Source organism: Strongylocentrotus purpuratus, unplaced genomic scaffold (assembly GCF_000002235.5).
Source record: "Strongylocentrotus purpuratus isolate Spur 01 unplaced genomic scaffold, Spur_5.0 spur5_scaffold_20, whole genome shotgun sequence".
Classification (NCBI taxonomy): Eukaryota; Metazoa; Echinodermata; class Echinoidea; order Camarodonta; family Strongylocentrotidae; genus Strongylocentrotus; species Strongylocentrotus purpuratus.
Window position 1 is genome coordinate 45,222,411 of NW_022145606.1, and position 22,119 is coordinate 45,244,529.

Below are 22,119 nucleotides of genomic sequence, written 5' to 3' on the forward strand. Positions count from 1 at the left end.
TAACAGATATCAAAAATCAATTCATGAAGCTCAATAGAGTATCGAGGGAGATGACATGCATGTCCAAAACGATATTATGTATTTTCTGATATTTTCGAGTTTTTCGTATTGTGGTGTATGAATAGAATTTATAATATTCAGTATTGATGAACAAATATTGAAATTAATGTTTCTCTTACTAATGGTCAAACATTTTTCTTTTCCCCGAAATAAGACGATGTCTACGTGAAATTAAATTACCTCAGTGAAAAATGTTATGATATATTTCATATTTTAATTGTTGTTCGAATGTTGGTTGTTGTTTATAGAAATGTTTATTGTATCTAAAATGTTTAACTTATGGACAGGTAGTGAAGTTTGTTATGTGCTGTTTTTTCATATTGAAGATTTCATAAGATTTTCACGAGTTGTTTATGTAGACGACTTAAATTCATTAAATTTGATTAACATAAAGTTCATTTATTTGCTTGTATATTGTCATTGGAACAAAGGCTTGAATGGTTATATACTTATATTACATTATGAATATGACGGACAAAGAAAGAGGACAAAATATACAGTTCCTCATTCTACCCTCAACAATTGCTGTGGTAGACAATTACATCCCTTCACTGCTATTATGTAAAAATGTGTAGAGCAGGTGTCACATGCATATTCACCTGTTCTACACATTTTTACATAATAGCAGTGAAGGAAAATGTTCCTTTGTCTACCACATCAATCGTTGAGGGTAGAATGAGGAACTGTATATTTTGTCTTCTTTCTTTGTCCGTTCATAGTGATAGTACGTTCCCGGAAATGAAACAAAAAGAGAAGCGACATTGCAGAACAATTAGACTAGTGACCGAGAGTAGAGACGCACATAAGTAGCAGAGTAGGAGGGGTGAAGGAGAGAGAGAATTAAGGGAGAGATCGCATATGACCATGACCACAACTGTCTTTATCTTTAAAAAGTACCAAGAGAAGAAGAGGGTACAATTAATAGGGTAAAAAAAAAAAAGAGGGTAAAAATAATTGGCTGACACTATTAAAGTAAAATGAACATTAATATCAAGAGAGACAGATGGGAGAGAGAGAGAGAGAGAGAGAAAGAGAGAGAGAGAGAGAGATGGGAAGGGAAGGAGAGAAAGCGGGATAGCCTCCCGGGATAGCCTTCGAGGAGTTTGAGAAAGTGTTGCTGATGAACTACTTGCATCTTGTCCGGCATCTTTGTACGTACAATAATGCATTTGTATGTTTTTTTTCCTGGAGAATAATAAAACAAGGGGCTTGATTTAACTTCTAAGGCCTCCTATATTAATAAAAAAAAATGAAGCGAAACATCCCAGGTAATGAAAAATATTGTATAAACGGTCTGACAATACAGCCTTCAGGGGCGGTATTCTGAACCCTGTGTTATCTCTAATATTGTTGTATCTTTGGAGATAAGATAAAGTTGGTATTCTGAACACTGTTGTAAGTGAGCCGTATCGCTCTTGGAAGTGTAAAATGGCCGCCGCGCGTGTGAGCCCACTTCAAGCGATGATCCGTCCAGGTGGTAGAGGTCAGTGGATAGAAAGCTAGATTTTTACGCAATCGAAACCGGGCTGATTAAACATATTAAAAAGCAGAGATACGAAGCTGTAAATCTTCTAGTATGTCCTAATAAATTGCGATACTGGTGAATTAATTATAATATTTAAAAATATATATTTTTAGTTTTTTTTACTGACAACTAAATTTTCTTATACAAGTGATCTGAAAATATCGCAAATATATTTAGTATGCTGGGCAGCGTTTCTCGAAACCGTCATAACTACAAGTTCACTGACATCCCATTGAAACGCGTGTTAAACTTAATACACGCGTGTCAATGAGATGTCAGTGAACTCGTACTTATGACGGTTTCGAGAAACGCTGCCCAGCTCGTATGTGCCATGTGAACGCACGCCATAAAACTCCTACAGGAACAACAACAGTGACATTGCATTGGGCGAGAGGTAGCTGCATGCTGTGTATAGGCCTAAAGCCGAGAGATCTCGAAGGATTTTCATCGGGCCGCGGCCGGGTACGTACGCAGAGCTGAGCTGGAGCTCTGCTGCATGCTATCTTGTTATTTTAGCTGCATGCAGCCTCTGCTAAAAAGTAAAATGTTCGAGAGAAGCCAGAAAAAGCACAAATTATGCACGGAAATTTCAGGTATGTTCGAATGGAGTCGGGCTAACTCGGACCAGGGGACAACTCGGCCCAGGTACAATTTATGGCGCTAGTGTAGCAAGGTATCCAAAATATAGCCTAGATCTACTAAAACAGACCTCAAATTTTAGACCCCAAATTTCGTGTTTATCATTATCTCTAGGGTTAGGGTTAGGGTTAAAGTTAGGGTTAGAGTTAGGGTAAAATGACGAAAAATGACCGTTTTTGCAGCTGGGCCGAATTTGTCCCCTGGTCCGGATCCGTTCAAATTATCACCGTTAACACCCACACATCCTATTTTACATCATTGAAAGCTGAAACCTCCCATTTTATAGTCAGTCTAACTCAGTGGCAAAATGAGCAAAAATATGGCCATCAATGGCCATGGGGTTAGCAAGGGAATACGTATAGGCCTAGTTGGCTTCCGTCTCTAAAGAGAGAGTCGACCCTACCCAAATATGAGGCTTAACAAACGAAAGAGATGGAAAATTCAGTCTAGGGGTGGGTCTGGGTGTGCCGGCCCCCTCCCAGAGTAAGAAGCATTTGCAATTTTAGAACCAAATTAGACGCATTTTCAGGCACTTCCTGGAGTAATATGACGTGAAATTGCTTTCTCCTACTCCTTCCAAGAGTAGGGATCTTATGCAATTTGAGAACCAAATTTGGCGCATAATGTCCACCAGCACGTCTTCCTGGAAAAAACGAGGCCTTCTTATTGGTTAGAAGTTAGAGAAAAGTGATCTGTCAAGTCATGAGACGTATATGCTTTGATGCCGCACAATGCACACAGACGGTGGTCCGGTACTTCATCAGTAGTACTTGCAAAAATTATCTGGAGTGTAACAACTGTGTCGTTATCAGGGGCGTCGCTAGACAGCAATAACCATCTGATTTGGGTCATTTCTTTAATAAAACTGACATTTGTTGTCATTCCCCAATACAGATGGCAACCCAGAGATCTCGTACCGTGGGGCAGGCTATGTACATATTTTCGTCCACGACATTTTCTCCCCGATTTTCTTTATTTAGATCTAATTTCCTGATTTCTAAATCAGATGTAAATTAGGTCGGTATGTCATTTGTCCTAATTACAGTTATCAAAATTTGATAACTCAATATTAAATGGATAAATTACGGACTTACTTATATGAATTATCCAATTTGTATCTCCGAACGTTCATGCACTCAGAACATAGGGCTATATGACCCGGCGGCCAAAATATTTCCGGGTCAACCTACCAAAACATAGCCAAATGGCCAATCAGAGCACTCGTTTCATGGGAGTTCGTTGGTCAAGCTGGGCTTACTCGTACGTAGCTACGGTAGCTATTGGACGTTCGAAAAGAAAAAATGAATATTCATCAACTAACACCAAGACGGATAATGTTGACGACGAGACTTTCTCGGATTAATCATTAATTTAGGATCTAAATGAGCAAGCTATCGTAAGTCAAATAAGCTATATATATGTTATTTTTAATTTGTGTTATAATTGCAGCAGTTATGAGGATGTAAAGAGTGAAAATCTTGTTGCATATCTCATTCATCGCGGTCCGGTCGAACCGAACCATTTGTTCCGTACAGTGCCTCACAGAAAGAGGTCCCCAGACTTCAGTCTCTATAATCGGAGGTGTAGTGGAGCCAGACGTAGTCTCAGTGGAACAACCAACGATTAGAGAGACTGAAGCTTTCGGTCTAGGGCGTCGCTAGATCTTTTTCAGTGGGGGAGTGGGGAGGGTGTAGAGTCCACCGATTACCGACAAATATATTAATTCCAATGTCCAAATGTCTACAAATTTAACCCTATAAACCCGGGGCCAGGAACTAAGTTGTTTTTCAGTTTCCCCCCTCCCGCTTGAAGTGCGAAAACTTTGACACTTCATTAAATTATTATTCAACCGTCCGGTATCCGACCGCCCATGGTGGATTCCGTTTTCAATTGGACGGTGTCGTTTTCCCGTTTTTTTTTTTTTTTTTTTTTTTTTTTTTTAAATTTATGCCCATCCACCTGGCACTATGCCTGGCGATGTCTCCCAGCTCAGTAATCTGTGTGTTGACTCACCACTCCAAAACTAGAACAACACTCCAATTTGTCTGTCATCTTGGTTTGAAAGTAATCTTTGTAATAGATCTCAATATGTAGTTTATAATAATAATTCATCCAAGTTTTACACAAGGCGTACCACAAGGTTCTATCCTAGATCGTCTACTGTTTTTAATTTACATTAATGATCTTACACATTTTTCTAAAAATGACATTGTTATTATTATTTGTGACAAGTTCACAAGCACAAATCGGCGCCTTCAAATGCAACTCGCAGCTAAATGAAAGTCCTTCCTGCTTTTTCACACGGACCTGGCTTGATTGAGATAATCTACATGTACTCCCCTGAAAGCAAGATATAGAATGCAAAATAATATTCTACTTCACATGTTATGAAGTCGGATCAAGAACACAAATAAATACGAAGAAAACGAAAAAAATTGTGGTAAATTTATGTACAAAAGGCATGGAGAGTTGTCCACAGATGATGTCATCAAATCGAATACCGCCCTCTAGTGACTAATCATTTAAAAAAAGCTCTAACTTCCTTATTCCTTGCCCGATTTTGTTCAAATTTTCACTGATTTTATTCAAATCTTTTAAACTTTACAATAACAGTAACTTAGTATGAAGGTTTTGGTTCCCTTTAAGGTTGTAAGATGTGTGCCGGAGTTGGCTTGTACTGGTTGTTGTAGACCTAGTTGTATTACTATTGATAATTGCTTATATATATATGTATATATATATTAAAGGTAATACAAAGTTTTGGTATCGGGTCATGAATTTGGTTCAAATGAACACATTGGAAGCATATATATGCGATCCTACAATATTCAGTGATCGTTGTCCATCGAGTCCAAAGTTATGAAATTTTAAGTATTACACTCTTTCTGTTGTACAGCTCCCTCTCGAGGTCAAGATATTAATTAAGCTATAAAACAATGTTTCTTGACTAAACTTGACCCATTAGCTATTACCGTTTGGAAATTTTATATCACAACTACATATTCTGAGATTTTCATGGTCGCAGCTACCATTGTACGGCCGTAGGCGCTATTTGAAATTTAACAAAATTTACCGGGAGCACCGGTATATTTTTACATTCAATTTGTCTCGAAAGCAGAAGTGTTTCTAAGTGATAAACTTTCTAGTTCTTATAATGCATCCATAGGGTATCCAAATATATCAAAATTGTAAAGAATTACTATCTGCCCAATTTTCAAGATTTCCCAAAACTTTGTATTACCTTAATACCTTTAAACCACTCCAGCAAAGCATAGAGTCTTCTTCTTCATTAAAAGTGCAGGCTTCATGAAATTAAGATTAACGCTATGTCAATGCTATTATTATGCTAATGCGTATTGACCTTTTTTTTTCTTCAATTTTCCATGTTTGATTGTTTTTCACCATCATGGTTGGAACTTGGATAATTGAAAAAATCAAATACTCAAAAGAACACATTTTAAATTTCAAGGCTCACCAATGTTTCTATCAAAAGATACAGCCCCCCAAAATCTAGGCAATATTTGGGCTAGTTCAGAAGTCTATCCAAAATTTGACCAGTAACACTGGCGTGGAGATACCCTACTAAAACATACCCAAAATAAAGTAAATATTCATCAAATGTCCAAATAAAGGTCATGATTTAAAAGTCGATATGTTTGTTACCTGTTTCGTGTCAATTTTCTTATCTTTTTCTGAGTATTTTTCCTAAAAACAAAGACTTATAATATACACTTTCTCATGGGATTCACGGCAAACTGAAGCAAAATACAATACAATACATACTGTCCCGACGGTCGGGTGCGGGAGCGTGCGTGTGTTAAGTTAGTGACTGTAATCTTAGTTTAGACGAAATAATATGGGAAGTTATAGGACAGACGGATTCATGACAACAACAACAACAAAATAAACTGTAAGATGAAAGTCTAAATCATTTTGAAAAGGATATATTGGGAATAAACTAAATCAATTTGTGCATATTTTTATTTCAGACAGGAGAAAGGAGAAACCCCAACCATCAGTGAGCTGCAAGTCCTACAAAGAAGAACATGTTCTTGATGGTTAGCATACAGCTCTGTAACAAATATTCTAATGAACTATGTAACCAGGGGCGTCGCTAGACCTTTTTCAGTTGGGGGGGGGGGGGGGTGTAGAGGCCACCGATTACAGACAAACCTCTACCAATTTACCGGTAACCGTATAAACCCGGGGCTGGGGGCTAATTTTTCCTACAAACTGTCTATGAACCTTACTACCTGTGCATGCGCACATGGTAATTTTGCTTGACTTCAAACATATATGGGTTAATTTTGTCAAGACTACCGTATTTGCCAGCGTAATGGCCGCAGTATTTTTGGAAGAGAAATGTCAAAAAGTCGAGGTGCTGCCTTTACGGCGAAAGAGTAAAAAAAAAAAAAAAATCAAGTCAAAACCAGCACGAATTTGCACGTACATGCATGGGACTACTAACGGTACAATAACTATACCACTATGGTAAAGGACAATTCAACTCATCTTACCGACAATATTATCTTGCATTGTTGACATGAATACGAAAATAAATTGCTAAACCTACATTTGCCGATAGATCTTGATCTAAGTTTGTGCCAATGCATTGCAAAAGTAAAGGAAGGGACCATTCAACGAAGGTGCCGCGAAGCATCCATCCGAAGTCGCCATTTGTTTTTTCATTTCATGCAGTTTCGCATTACACCGTACATTGTGGTAGGGGTATATCGGACACCAAATCTGCCCACGACCACTTTTTGAGCTAAACTTCCGGTAAATTATATGAATATTGATGAATTTGGTATCAGTTAGTAAAAAAAAATAGTGTTTTACGAGAAAATTATGATTATTTTGTTTTGTCCGTTGTTTTTTGTTTTTTTTTTCCTCTTTGAAATGTCAAAGTTGGGGTGCGGCCTATGCGGCGGTGTGGCCTTATCGCCGGTAAAACGGTAGTCAGCCTCGTAGCTATATAAAAAATGTGCTTTCATTGTGCGCAACTATTCGGTGTGGTGTATTCAGAAAGAGCAATGCGTTTGTACACAAATCTCCTGGGTTCGAAGCCTTTTTTTTATTGGTTTCTCTAATTTTTCTGCTTCTATTGTAAGTAAGTTATTATTGTAGTGGACTTGCCCTTTAAAGGGATCGTTTAACAGTGGTAAATCTGAGATACACGGCCCTACGTGTTATCAGTGTCTGTGATATGGTGAAATATTGAAGCCCTAAAAAAATTGCGCTTCAAAATGATCAGGAAGTGCCTCAAAAAAGTAAAAATCTTTGAGTGACCGGTTTTACCATACTCGTTTTCCCCAATAGACTGTAGTGTTATGAAAACCGTCAGGCGAACGGTTTTCAAAATTTGTAATTCTAATCATAAATATCTTGATAATCAGACAGGCGATTGGCTTGTAAAAGTCATGGGGTACCTGACTGACCTAAAGGTTTATAATTATTATTGCATCATGAGCTAAATCCAGAATTTTATTTCAGAATCTGAGACAAAGTTACCGGCTCCCTTTAATGATTGCTGGTGAAACTTCAAGAAAATACAAGTGTTATAGATGTACCGGTATTCTCCCTCAAAGTCGTCATAGCGGATAATAAGTCCAGTTGTTAAGGAAGAAAAAAATTTGCAGGCCAACCGACATTATACATCTACACCAACATCTACACCAACAGTCCTTTTCAGGACTACACACCCTCAAGAAAGATTACCGAGAGTCCTTTTGAGGACTCCTCAATCCTCCCTCTCTCTCACATGGTGCACCCGCAAGCCTACTGTATATTATCTGTATCTCGCCGAGTTTAAACAGTACCCAAGGATCGAGCTACAATACTGACACAGCAACATATCTATATAATCTATGCGTATCTTTCTTGCTCCCTTGACGAGATTACTTCACCCAGCAACGCCCCCCCCTCCCTTACTCTCACCCCACCTCTCTCATGCTCTTACCCCCCCCCCCCTTCTCTTTCATCCCCCCATTTCTTTTTGTCTCTTTTTCTTTTTTTCCCCTTTTTTTTTTCCTTTTCTCCTTTCCTTTCTTTTCTTTCTTTTCATTTTTTCCCTCCTTACTCTTTTTCTTTTTTCTTTTTTCTCTTTCTTCTCCTTCCTTTCTCTTCCTTTCTTTTCCTTTTCCTTTCTTTTTTCTCTTTCTTTCTTCTCTTCTCTTTCCTTTCTTTTCCTCTCATTTTTTCCCTCCCCCTTTTCTCATTTTACCTGACGGCAGCACAATTTTACCAACAAATGCCTGATGGGAGGGGGGGGGGGGGGGTGTTGCAACCCCGACACCTCCCTCTAGTGACGCCCCTGCATGTAACAGCAATCAAATAACAATCCCTTTTTGTTTTTGTTAAATTTGAATAATATTTTGCCTTTTGTGACGTTTCATGAAATCAGTAAACATAACATTTAATGTTTTTATTGTGAGAAGTTGACAATATTTATGCACAGTCAATGTGATGTAAAATATTCTAAATAAAAGAGTTCTTGTTGTTGTTTTCAACCTCATTCAAAACAAATTACTGTATATTCCATCCGATCACATGTAATGAATATTGTCTGCATAACTTTGAATCTGATGGAGATGACTTCATTAAAATGATTATAACAATGTGAACCTGTTTGTCATTCTCAATAGATTCTGGACTCTATAGATGTGGGGACTGTGGATCACTCTATGCCATTCCTCTTGTTTTAGCGAGGCATCTCAAGTACAAACATGGACACTATGGTATCGTCCCACCAGCAGGTGCATCAAAGGAAGACATTCTACAGTTCATCAAAGGAGAAATCAGAAGTACTAAAAAAAACTATGTATGTAATCACTGTGGCAAGGCATTTGATCTAATAAATAATCTCACAAAACATAAACAAATCCATACAGGTGAGAAGCCCTATGTTTGTTATCAATGTGGTAAGGCATTTAATCAAGCTGGTGATCTCACAAAACATAAACAAATCCATACAGACAAGATGTCCTATGAATGTGATCAATGTGGTAAGGCATTTAATCAAGAACATAATCTCACGAGACATGAACGCATCAATACAGGAGAGAAGTTGTATGTATGTGATCAATGTGGTAAGGCATGTAATCAAGCTGGTGATCTCAAGAAACATAAGCGCATCCATATAGGTGAGAAGCCCTATGCATGTGATCAATGTGGTAAGGATTTTAATAAAGCAAGTAATCTCAGAACACATAAACGCATCCATACAGGAGAGAAGCCCTTTGTATGTGATCAGTGTGGTAAGGCATTTAATCGTGAAGATGGTCTCACAACACATAAACGCATCCATACAGGTGAGAAGCCCTATGCATGTGATCAATGTGGTAAGGCATTTAATAGTGCAGGTAATCTCAGAACACATAAACGCATCCATACAGGAGAGAAGCCGTATGTATGTGATAAATGTGGCAAGGCATTTAATCGTGAAGATGTTCTCACAAGACATAAACGCATCCATACAGACGAGATGTCCTATGTATGTGATCAATGTGGTAAGGCATTTAATCAAGAACATAATCTCACAAGACATAAACGCATCCATACAGGTGAGAAGCCATATGTATGTGATCAATGTGGTAAGGCATTTAATCAAATGAATAGTCTCACAGCACATAAACGTATCCATACAGGTGAGAAGCCCTTTGTATGTGATCAGTGTGGTAAGGCATTTAATCGTGAAGATGCTCTCGCAACACATAAACGCATCCATACAGGTGAGAAGCCCTATGCATGTGATCAATGTGGTAAGGCATTTAATGATGCAGGTAATCTCACAAAACATAAACGCATCCATACAGGAGAGAAGCCGTATGTATGTGATCAATGTGGCAAGGCATTTAATCGTGAAGATGGTCTCACAAGACATAAACGCATCCATACAGACGAGATGTCCTATGTATGTGATCAATGTGGTAAGGCATTTAATCAAGAACATAAACTCACAAGACATAAACGTATCCATACAGGTGAGAAGCCATATGTATGTGATCAATGTGGTAAGGCATTTAATCAAGAACATAAACTCACAAGACATAAACGTATCCATACAGGTGAGAAGCCCTTTGTATGTGATCAATGTGGTAAGGCATGTAATCAAGCTAGTGATCTCAAGAAACATAAGCGCATCCATACAGGTGAAAAGCCTTATGTATGTGATCAATGTGGTAAGGCATGTAATCAAGCAGGTAATCTCAGAAAACATAAATGCATCCATACAGGAGAGAAGCCCTATGTATGTGATCAATGTGGTGAGGCATTTAGTCATCCATCATCAGCGTTACGTCAACATAAAAAGGACTGTAAAGGAACATTCTCTCGGTGCATTAATATTCTTACACAAACGTCAATGTACAATGATAATGCAAATGAAATGCAGAATCAAATATTCATCAAATGTGAAGGCTTCTGTTGAAGAAGAAAACGGACAAAAGGATACTGATTAAAATTTTTGTCACCTTTCTTGTATAAAAGAATTATTTTTGCCTCTTTCCAAGTGGCTGAAATCTGTTGTTTTTCCAATATCTGGTTGAATAGTTTCAGTAACTGTGTAATTGTCTCCTCCCCTTCTTGTTTGATAATATCACTTGTTATTACGTCATTTCCCGGTGCCTTGTTGTCCTTCATACTGCTTACAGCTTCCTCAACTTCTCTCTGTAGTATTGGCGGTATGTCTGAGTTTCTGGATGAGATATCTATATGATCCTTCTGTTGTTTTTTCGTTGAACCATATAGTTCCTGGTAGAAATCAGTGCATATTTCTAGTACGGTAGTTCCAATCTCTCAGAAGGTATATTTCCATCTTTTTGCTTCAATTTGCTCATTCTTGACTTTTTGCATTCCATCTTTTGTGTCTAATCAATATTTATGAAGAAAAATGTAATAAAAGAAAACTAACAAGGTATTAAAGAAAAGAAGAAAAAGTTGACATGTGGTCAACTGTTCTTTATTGTATCTTATATTGGTATATTGCCACATTTGCCTATATGGTCATCCCATACCAGAGCAATATCCCACGTGACCAAGAATACAAAGAATGCATAACTACATGTATATATAGAAAAAGGGATATTTCAAAAGGTTCACAAGACCGACAGCCTATGATCCCTACAAAACAAAGAATTACATAAAGGAAGATAGACATGTCATGGGGTGTGTTGGTCTCACGGGTCATTGTCTAGATGAACCTTCTGAAAAGTGTCTTTGTGTCGGTCTCGTGAGCTGATGGTCTAGTGAACTCTCAGAATAGTTGACAAAAGGATTGCGAGACCGACTATGTCAGTCTAATTGGCTGTCATTCTGTGAAGGCTGTAGCTAGCAATAATAAATAGATACATAATAGATGCATCCTTTATAACTGATTAATTAATTAAAGCCTGTTTATATTAACTTTCATCAAGCTTTAGTTTACTGTTTGATACTCTTGGAATTGAATTGTTCAGAGAAGATTATTGTAAATGTCTGAAGATGAGGCATGAAATTTGTAATGAAATTAATACCTATTCTCTATTTACAACAATATATCAAAGTTTAAAAGAAAGATGTTAAATTTTACATGTTAAATGGTAATTCATCATTGAGATATTTCCATTAATCTAAATCAGACTAAACCAAAGTGAAGCATAATAATGATGTCAGTGCCTTTTAACCAATCTTTATATCGTAAATAATGGTGATTTAAGAATAGCAGTTTTACGCTTGGTATTCTCTTGTGTGCTTTTTCAAGCATTGGCATGTAGATCCTATGTATACTAGAAATTTCTCATTTTTGTTCATGATTTCAGTTCAATGATATGAGAAGATGAATAAGTTTTATGTTCATGTAAATTTGCAAGTAACTATTAATAAACTTTTTTTCCTTTAGATAAATATAGTTTTTAAAACCCTGTGAATATATAGGACAAAGTTGCCTATATATCAATTCCTGCTATTTGGCAATATTATGCAACAGTTTCAAACTAAAAATGTTGAGGCTACACGCAATCTCTCTCATAGCGTATTGATAGAGATAGTTTTGACATTCACGTTCAAAGGTCAATAAACAAATATCCATAGCGTGTGAGGGAGATAGTTTTGACTTTCACGTTCAAAGGTCAATAAACAAATATCCATAGTGTCATTAGCGTGTGAGGGAGATAGTTTTGACTTTCACGTTCAAAGATCAATTCATGAAGCTCCATAGCGTATCGAGGAAGATATTATGTATTTTCTGATATTTTAGAATTATTCGTATTGTGGTGTATGAATAGAATTTATAATATTCAGTATTGTTGCACGAAATTGTAATTAATGTTTCTCTTACTATAATCGTTGAACATGTTTTCTAATTTCTTTTCCTCGGAAACAGACGATGTCCAAGTGAAATTGAAATTACCGCAGTGAAAAGTGTTATTGATATATTTCATATTTGAATTGTTCAAATGTTGGTTGTTTTTTTATTAAAATGTTTATTGCATCTAAAATGTTTGTTATATGTACTGTTTCTTCATATTGAAGATGTTATTGGATTTTCACGAGTTGTTTTTGTAGACGACTTTTATTAAATTTGATGAACATCAAGTTCAATTATGTGCTTGTATTGTCATTGGAACAAAGGTCAAATGGTTCTAAAGGTACTTTCCCGGAAGCGTAATTTTTTTCCCACTTGAGCTCGGGACCCCCAGTATGAACTCATTTGCATACAGCCAATCAGAGCTCATCTTGTCAATAACAAGCTTTACGCGTGCTAAAGATGCTAAATTCGAAATGGTGCAAAGCTCTGGGCTATTGGCTGTATGCAAATACTGGGGGTCCATAGGTCAAGTGGGAAAAAAAATTACGCTTCCCGGAAATGAAAAAAAAAGAGAAGCGACATATTGTAGAACAAGACAGTGACTGAGAGTAAAGAGATATGCGCACATGAGTTTGACGGGTGCAGAAGAGAGAGAGAGAGAGACGCACACAATGAGTAGGAAAGGGAGAGAGAGAGAGAAACACACACATTGATATATGAGTAGGAAGGTGAAGGAGAGAGAGAGATAGGGGGATACAATTTGTAAGACTGATCGGGCGGGAGAGAAAGAGGGAGTTTGGTTGGAGTCAGCGAGAGAGAGAGAGAGAGAGATTACTTATTTTTTATTTTTTTTTTTTTGGGGGGGGGGGGAGGCACAAGGATTATGGACACAAGCAGCTTAGAACAGCAGATATTAAGATTGTGGGAAAAGGGAGAGAGGGGGGGGGGGATATGTGAAGTTGTGAATCAAGGCTCAAAATACCTTTATAAATATATTTATTGGAATAAAAATGTTTTATAAAAAATAGGTATTTAACGTAAATGAATTAAGTGCAATATGCGACTTTTAAATCTTCCTTGCTGAAATAACACACTATATAGGTCTATATAATATACATAGGCGTCGTATCGGGGGGAGGGGGGGGGCAGGAGGGGCGGGAGCCAAAACAAATAGTGCTCACTACCCCCCCCCCCCCCCCCCCGGTGAATTATTTATTATTATTTATATTATTTAAAACAAAATATTTCCAGTCTTCTTTACTGATAATTGAATTTTCGCGTGCCGACCGTGACCCCCCCCCCCCCCCCCCCCCCCCCCCCCCCCCCCCCCCCCCCAGAACGGTCCTTGATGAACAAGCTCAAAGATCGGATCGTCGTGGGAAGTCTCAAGTTTGGACGATCAAATGATCACTGATCTCTACGGGATTTTTCCGTAGAGATCAGTGGTTGTGATAGAATAACTAGAAGGCTAGATTTCTATGCAATCGAAACCGGGCTGACAAGATTAAACATATTAAAAAGCAGAGGTACGAAGTTGTAAATCATCTAGAATGTCCTAATAAATTGCGATACTGGTGAATTATTTATATTATTTAAAACAAAATATTTCCAGTTTTCTTTACTGATAACTGAATTTTCTTATACAACTAAAGATATGGCAAATATATTTAGTATGCAGCTCGTATATGTGCCATGTGAACGCACGCCATAAAACTCCTAGGAACAGCAACATGCACAGTGATGTTGCATTGGGCGAGAGGTAGCTGCATGCTGTGTATAAAGCCAAGGGACCTCGAAGGATTTTCATCGGGCCGCGGCCGGGTACGTAGAGCTCTGCTGTATGCTATCGTGTTTTAGCTGCAGCCTCTGCTAAAATGTTCGAGAGAAGCCAGAAAAAACACAAATTACGCACGAAAATTTCAGGTATGTTCAAATTATCACCGTTAACAACCACACATCATATTTTACATCATTGAAGGCCGAAACCTCCCATTTTATAGTCGGTCTAAGCACTCCACCACACCACAATATCCTCGTTTAGATTTCTAGTTGCTGAAAAGGCTTTTGACGAGTACCAGCATAGAAGTAGACGTCCAGCAAAGCATTTGGAGAGTCAATGCTAATGCGTATTGACCTCTAGCACTGCACTACTGTTAATAGGCAGCATTTGAATACATGAATACTCAATACACTCGCAACACAGAAATGCACACAATCATGCCGATGCAGCTGACCGGGAAGTTTGACAGTAGACCCTAGTCTAGATCTTTTTTAATTATTCTTTCTAACATCGGTAAAGTTAAAATATTGTATTTTACTGTTATTTAGGTGTCATCAATTGTCACTAAAGTACTGATTTTGAGTGAAATCATTTGAGTTTTGTACAGTTGTGTGTGAAATGTTGAGAACCAATACAATTGCACAGCTTTTAATACAGCCAGGATGTGTGACTGTCACTGTGTGTGACCGATTCAAGACTTGCCGCTGACAAAATGACGAGCGACTGCATTAATTTGATCCGATTTCGCGCAGAATTTAAATGTCAAAATCAGGCTTTTTAGACTCTTTCCCAGTGCAAAGCCACACCCACTCTCTCGGGCCTGTCTAGTTCAGAGCTACCAGGCCAAGTGTCACGCATTAGGCGTGACATCACGCATTTCAAGGGTCTGAAAATACTCTTACGCATGATGCGCGCGCTAGAGTTTGAAAAAACGCTTTTTTTTATACGTGTGTTATACCCTCGCGCGCCGAATCATGAAATTGTCACGCATTGCCGATCTTTGAACTTTGCGTCTCTGCAGCCACTCTCTCTCGGGCCTGTCTAGTCATATGAACGTCATGCTTGACCATGAAATTCAACTGTTTCAAGGTTTTTCAAAGCTTATCTTACGATTGTTAGTCTAGATCTAGTATTCTAGTGTAGAATGAATCCCAAACCTTATTTTTGGTCTGGACAAGCTCTGGAGCAAAATAGCAAATCTCCTTTTTTTATGATACTTAAGTTTGGAAGATGTGTGAGTTGGCTTGTACTGGTTGTTGTAGTTGTATTACTATTACTATTGATAATTACTTATATATTAAACCACTCCAGCAAAGCATAGAGTCTTCTTCTTCTTCCTGAAAAGTGCAGGCTTCATGAAATGAAGATTAACGCACTATTATGCTAACCTCTAGCGCTGAACAGGTTTTCAATTTTCCCTTTTGGATTGTCTTTCACCGTCATGGTTGGATAATTAAAAAAAATCAACTAGACCTACTCAGAAGAACACATTTCAAATTACAAGGCTCACTGATGTTTCAAAAGATACAGCCCCCCCCCCCCAAAAAAAAAAATCTAGGCAATATTCTTCTTCTTCCTTTTTTAGTACAGACCTCTTTACAGAGTATTATCGTACTATACTGGGGGTGTGTGCAGGTGGACCACTACACCGGGGTTTCCCCCTACTCTTATACGAATAGTGCAGTGGGTTCTTAATGTGCAAAGGTAGTGAAACTTCTCTACACAGGGCCTCCATTTAACGTCCTATCCGAGGGACGGAGTGTTTTCCACTTGGCATATCCTGCATCTATGAACAAGGGAAGGGGCATGTTAACACACCACGCAGGCTTCAGTCATCAGCCTGGGTGGAAGTCGAACACGGGATCTTTGGTTCGACAGACGGACGCTTTACCGACTGAGCCAACTCGACTCCTTAAGTTCAGTTCAGAAGTCTATCCAAAATTTGACCCGAAACCTTACTATAACATACCCAAAATGAAATTAATATTCATCAAGATCATGATTTAAAAGTCGATATGTTTTTACCTGTTTCGTGTCAATTTTCTTATGTTTTTCAGAGTATTTTCCTAAAAACAAAGACTTATAATATGCACTTTCTCTTGGGATTCACGGCAAACTGAAGCAAAATACAATACATACTGTCCCGACGTTCGGGTGCGGGAGCGTGCATGTGTTAAGTTAGAGACTGTAATCTTAGTTAAGACAAAATAATATGAGAAGTTATAGGACAGACGGATTCATGCCAGGGTTGGCTGTTAACAGCAACAATTAAACTATAAGATGAAAATCTCGATCATTTTGATAAGGATAAGTTGGGAATAAACTAAATCAATTTGTGCATATTTTTATTTCAGACAGGAGAAAGGAGAAACCCCAACCAGCCACTAGACAGTCTAGATACCCGAAGAGAGCAGTGAGCCGCAAGTCCTACAACAAAGAACATGTTCCCGATGGTTAGCATACAGCTTTGTAATAAATTTGTATTCTAATGAACCATGTAACCAGGGGCGTCGCTAGAACTTTTTCAGTGGGGGGGGGGGGCTGTAGAGGCCATCAATTACCGACAGAACTAGCCACCAATTTCCAACAAATACTTGAATGCCAATGTCTACAAATTTAACCCTATAAACCCGGGGCTGGGGGCTTATTTTCCTATGAACTGTCTATACCTGCGCATGTGCACATGGTAACTTTGCTTGACCTCATAAATATTGGTTGATTTTGTCAGGACTAGTCAGCATCGTAGCTATATAAAAAATGTGCTACCATTGTGTGCAACTATTTGATGCGTCGTGAATGCAAAGAGCGATGCATTTGTACACAAATCTCCTGGGTTTGAAGCTCGATGGGGTAATTTTTGAATCCCTTTTTTCTTTGCTCAAACTTTTTTTGATTGGTTTTTCTAATTTTTCTACTTCTATTGAAAGTAAATTATTATTGTAGTGGACTTGCCCTTTAATGATTGCTGGTGAAACTTCGAGAAAATACAAGTATTAAAGTTGTACCGGTAGTCTCCCTCAAAGTCTTCACAGCAGATAAAAAGTCATAGTTCTTGAGGAGAAAAAATTTTGCAGGCCTACCGACATTATACATCTCGCAGAGTTCAAACTTCTGCATTCATTAGATATATTACACCAGGATCGAGCGAGAATACTGACACAGCTGACCCGACACAGCAACATATTTATGCGTATCTTTCTTGCTCCCTCGACAAAATTATTCCGTCCAACAACCCCCCCCCTTCCTACTCCCACCCCTCCTCTCTCATGCTCTTACCCCCCCCCCCTTCTCTCCCCTCTCTTTCATCCCCCATTTCTTTTTTCTCATTTTCTCTTTTTTCCCCTTTTTTTCCTTTTCTCCTTTCCTTTTTTCCTTTCCTTTCTTTTCTCCTTTCCTTTCTTTTCTTTCATATCATTTTTTCCCCTCCTTTCTCTTTTTCTTTTTTCTCTTTCTTCTCCTTCCTTTCTTTTCCTTTCTTTCTTTTCCTTTCTTTCTTTTCCTTCCTTTCTTTTCCTTTCCTTTTCCTTTCCTTTTTTTCTTTCTTGTTCATTCCCTCTCATTTTTTCCCTCCCCCTTTTCTCATTTTACCCGACGGCAGCGCAATTTTACCATCAAATGCCCGATGGGATGGGGAGGGGTTGGGGAGGGGGGTTTGTTGCATTCCCGACACCCCTTCTAGTGATGCCCCTGCATGTTAAATCAATCAAATACAAATACCTTTTTGTTTTTGTTAAATTTGAATAATATTTTGCTATTTGCGACGTTTCATGAAATCAGTAAACATAACATTTAATGTTTTTATTGTGAGAAGTTGACAATATTTATGCACAGTCAATGTGATGTAAAATATTCTAAATAAAAGCGTTCTTGTTGTTGTTTTCAACCTCATTCGAAACAAATTACTGCATTTTCCATCCGAACACATATAATGATTATTGTCTGCATAACTTTGAATCTGATGGAGTTGACTTCATTAAAATATTTATAACAATTTAAACCTGTTTGTCATTCTCGATAGATTCTGGAGTCTATAGATGTGAGTACTGTGGATCACTCTATGCCATTCCTCTTGTTTTAGCGAAGCATCTCAAGTACAAACATGGACACTATGGTATCATCCCACAGGCAGGTGCACCAAAGAAAGATGTTCTACAGTTCATCAAAGGAGAAATCAGAAGTACTAAAATAACCTATGTATGTGATCAATGTGGCAAAGCATTTAATCAAGCTGGTGATCTCACAAAACATGAACGCATCCATACAGGTGAGAAGCCCTATGTATGTGATCAATGTGGTAAGGCATTTAATCATGAACCTAGTCTCACAACACATAGACGCATCCATACAGGTGAGAAGCCCCATGTATGTGATCAATGTGGAAAGGCATTTAATCGTGAAGATGTTCTCACAAGACATAAACGCATCCATACAGACGAGATGTCCTATGTATGTCATCAATGTGGCAAGGCATTTAATCAAGAACATAATCTCACAAGACATAAACGCATCCATACAGGTGAGAAGCCCTATGCATGTGATCAATGTGGTAAGGCATTTAATCGTGAATATCGTCTCAAAACACATAAACGAATTCATACAGGTGAGAAGCCCTATGTATGTGATCAATGTGGCAAGGCATTTAATGAAGAAAATAATCTCACAAGACATAAACGCATCCATACAGGTGAGAAGCCCTTTGTATGTGATCAATGTGGCAAGGCATTTAATCTTGAAAATAGTCTCACAAGACATAAGCGCATCCATACAGGTGAGAAGCCCTATGTATGTGATCAATGTGGCAAGGCATTTAATCTTGCAAATAATCTCACAAGACATAAGCTCATCCATACGGGTGAGAAGCCCTATGTATGTGATCAATGTGGTAAGGCATTTAATCGTGTGGGTGATCTCACAAGACATAAACGCATCCATACAGGTATGAAGCCTTATGTAGTATGTAGGTATGTGATCAATGTCGTATAGCATTTAATCAAGCCGGAATCTAACAACACATGTACGCATCCATACAGGTGAGAAGCCCTTTGTATGTGATCAGTGTGGTAAGGCATTTAATTGTGTGATATGTGTAATGATACTCTACGTATAGGGCTTTAAAAGATAAAGACCAGTTATGGTCATGCGATTGCATTGTGAAAGAAACGTTGTGGAATCGATCAGAAAAGGTTGATCATCTTTAAAGATAAACTTGAGTTTTGGTAAAAAAAGAAAATGAATTCTCACAGAATCTAACGAAACTTACACTGAATGTTCAAGATTACAAATAAATGTCATGTGCCAAACAATTTTGGAAGAAAATGTATACTGGCTGAGTAATGAGCATAGAAAGATAAGGAAATCAGGGTAGTACTAGCCCCGACATCATGTGTGTTGTCCCATATACATCTATCTGTTTAAATGATTGTTACTTTACCAAGACTCTGCCAAATTATGATGATTTTGATGACTCTAGAACCTTGCATTACACACCATTACTTACATGCTATATGATCAACTTTTCGGATCCATTCCACACCTTTTCTTTCACAATGCAATCACATTACCAGTACTCAAGTTTATCTTTAAGTATTGGTGTGAACTGCAAGGTTCTGGAATCATCAAAATGATAAGAAATTTGGCCCAGTCTTGGTAAAGTTACGAGCACTGTCGCAGAAAGATGTATATGGGACTACGCAACACGTCCACGATAACTATCAGGTCCAAATAGATATAATAATTTACCAAATACATCAATTAGCAGGCGGTTTCTCAGCAAAATTTGTATCATCACGTATTAGTCAAAACATTCTTTCACATGATGTGATTGGTAATTAAGAGCTTCCATTTCCTTTTTTGAGAGGCGTTTCCAAAACTGGTCTTTACCTTTAATACTATGCACTCAGGAAATTCCAATCTAAAATACTAATTTAAATGTGTATGGACAATCTAATAAAATGCAATGCATAACATTGTACTAGATGACTGAAAGTGGTTGGTATGTTAATAATATATTAACAGCAACACATTCTGATCATTCTAATAAGAAACATACACTCTTGTTGATATTTCAATTAATTTCTTTGTTATGATCCAGGCTATATTAATAGTTAGCATCGTAGGAAGGTGAATTTCATTTCTTACTTTGTCTTCATAAAAATTGCTTTGTGTAGAAAGCTGATTATGTAGTACATGTACGTGTATTAATTACTGCTATTATTTGAAAATTTTGTATGTGACATTTTTTATTTGATTTGATTTGAATTTATTTCCATATTTCACAAATATATTTGAACAAGTGATTATACAATAACAAACAAACAATACATTCAAAAACGAAATACAATTAAGTGAATAAATTGAAGACTTAAGTACAATAAAATATTAAATAATCAACGATTCGTTTGTAATTAACATAACATGTAGTATGGGGAACCAAAAAGAAGCAATTGTTGTAAAAATATTTGGTTCCCAGGGGTAATTGTGTCTAATCAATATTAATCAAGAACTAGACTTGAATTCGTCACGAAGACGAATAAGGTGGTCTGTCTAAGTCTTATGATAGATTTGAGAATGGGAGAAGTTATATAGACATGTAAACAATGATGATGATGATGGTGAAATTGATGATGATGATGATAATGATGATGATAATATTGATGACGATGATGATGACGATGATGAGTATGAGCATGATCCTGACATCTGATTGAAAAAATGAGGGAGATGTAGATAGCATATAGTCTCAGCTACATTATACTCAAAAATCAACAAAAAACAAGCGGAAATAACGGCGATATTGCTCGCAAAAGACAGGAAAGTAGAATCCAGATTTAAGAAAAAGTCATCTCCCATAAGTATTACAAGCAAAAAGTAATGGATCAAGTGATAATAGGGTAATAATAAATTAAATATAGTTGTTTATTACATTATTTGCGATTCTACGTGTTTTAATATTCAAATGAGATGGTACAGTGAAAGGTCAAAAAGAAAAAAAAGTGAAGAAAAAAAATTGTTGGAGACGCCCGGACTCGAACCAGGGACCTCGAGGTCGGAAGTCAAGTGCGTTACCGATATACCAAAAAATTTCACATAGAGATTACACGTAAACGGAAAATGAAATTCTCAAATCCCACTTTGTAAGTGAAATATGAGCATGATCCCGGCATCTGATCGAAAAATAAAGGCCACACTTGTGATAGCTTATTGTCTCAGCTACAACATACTCTAAGCTCAGCGTAAACAAAGATAAAACGACGGAGATATTGCTCGCGAAAGACGAGAATGTAGAATCCAGTTTTGAGAAAAAGTCATGTCCCATAGAGAATACACGCAAAATGTGAAAAATTGACATGCCTCCTTTAATCTTAAAAATACGCCATGATGCCTTTGTCAAAATGAAATATCGTGGTTACTGCATTTGTAGAGAATATCCTCAGGTAGAACATATCAAAATTTGAAAGAAAATTGATCAACATTTACAGAGATACAATCAATTTTCAAAAAATCTGCTGACGTCATAATATGAAAATTGAAATTATGAGTTCGGAGGCCATTATGATGACGTCATGAGTTAATTGAGGGTCAAATGACACATGAAATCATATCTCCAACTCATGTTTTTTCTAACCATGATATAAAAGTTGGGGTCAATTGACTCTCTGAAGAGCTATTTTGATTTTTAAAATGGGATGTTTTTGATCAAATTTGCATTATATTGCCCATAGCAGCCCGCGCGGATTTTGAACTTTGACGCGCGCTCACGGCCTTATAAAAGGTCAAGAGTGACTGAAATTAATGTAAATTGTCATTTATGGTTAGAGGAATCCAAATCAT

General features: G+C 37.5%; 2 protein-coding genes across 2 annotated transcripts; both read left to right on the plus strand.

The window, feature by feature from the left end:
• The first annotated feature begins 2,129 nt into the window (after nt 1-2,129).
• Nucleotides 2,130-12,802, plus strand: LOC753938 (zinc finger protein 708). Its single transcript, XM_030993460.1, has 3 exons — nt 2,130-2,178; nt 6,214-6,282; nt 8,869-12,802. Exons 1-3 carry the CDS (start codon nt 2,130-2,132, stop codon nt 10,650-10,652), a joined length of 1,902 nt encoding a protein of 633 aa, XP_030849320.1. The 3' UTR covers nt 10,653-12,802.
• A 1,348-nt stretch (nt 12,803-14,150) lies between these two features.
• On the plus strand, nt 14,151-19,493 carry LOC115927483 (zinc finger protein 431-like). The gene is made up of 3 exons (XM_030993461.1): nt 14,151-14,432; nt 16,644-16,742; nt 18,308-19,493. The coding sequence occupies exons 1-3, from the start codon at nt 14,384-14,386 to the stop codon at nt 19,270-19,272; spliced, it is 1,113 nt and encodes a 370-aa protein (XP_030849321.1). The 5' UTR covers nt 14,151-14,383; the 3' UTR covers nt 19,273-19,493.
• Nucleotides 19,494-22,119: the final 2,626 nt, after the last annotated feature.

Coding starts and splice junctions, on each gene's coding strand:
- LOC753938 (XM_030993460.1), top strand. CDS start 2,130: ATGTTCGAGAGAAGCCAGAAAAAGCACAAATTATGCACGGAAATTTCA. Junction 2,179..6,213: donor ATTATGCACGGAAATTTCAG/GTATGTTCGAAT, acceptor TTTTTATTTCAG/ACAGGAGAAAGGAGAAACCC. Junction 6,283..8,868: donor AGAAGAACATGTTCTTGATG/GTTAGCATACAG, acceptor CATTCTCAATAG/ATTCTGGACTCTATAGATGT.
- LOC115927483 (XM_030993461.1), top strand. CDS start 14,384: ATGTTCGAGAGAAGCCAGAAAAAACACAAATTACGCACGAAAATTTCA. Junction 14,433..16,643: donor ATTACGCACGAAAATTTCAG/GTATGTTCAAAT, acceptor TTTTTATTTCAG/ACAGGAGAAAGGAGAAACCC. Junction 16,743..18,307: donor CAAAGAACATGTTCCCGATG/GTTAGCATACAG, acceptor CATTCTCGATAG/ATTCTGGAGTCTATAGATGT.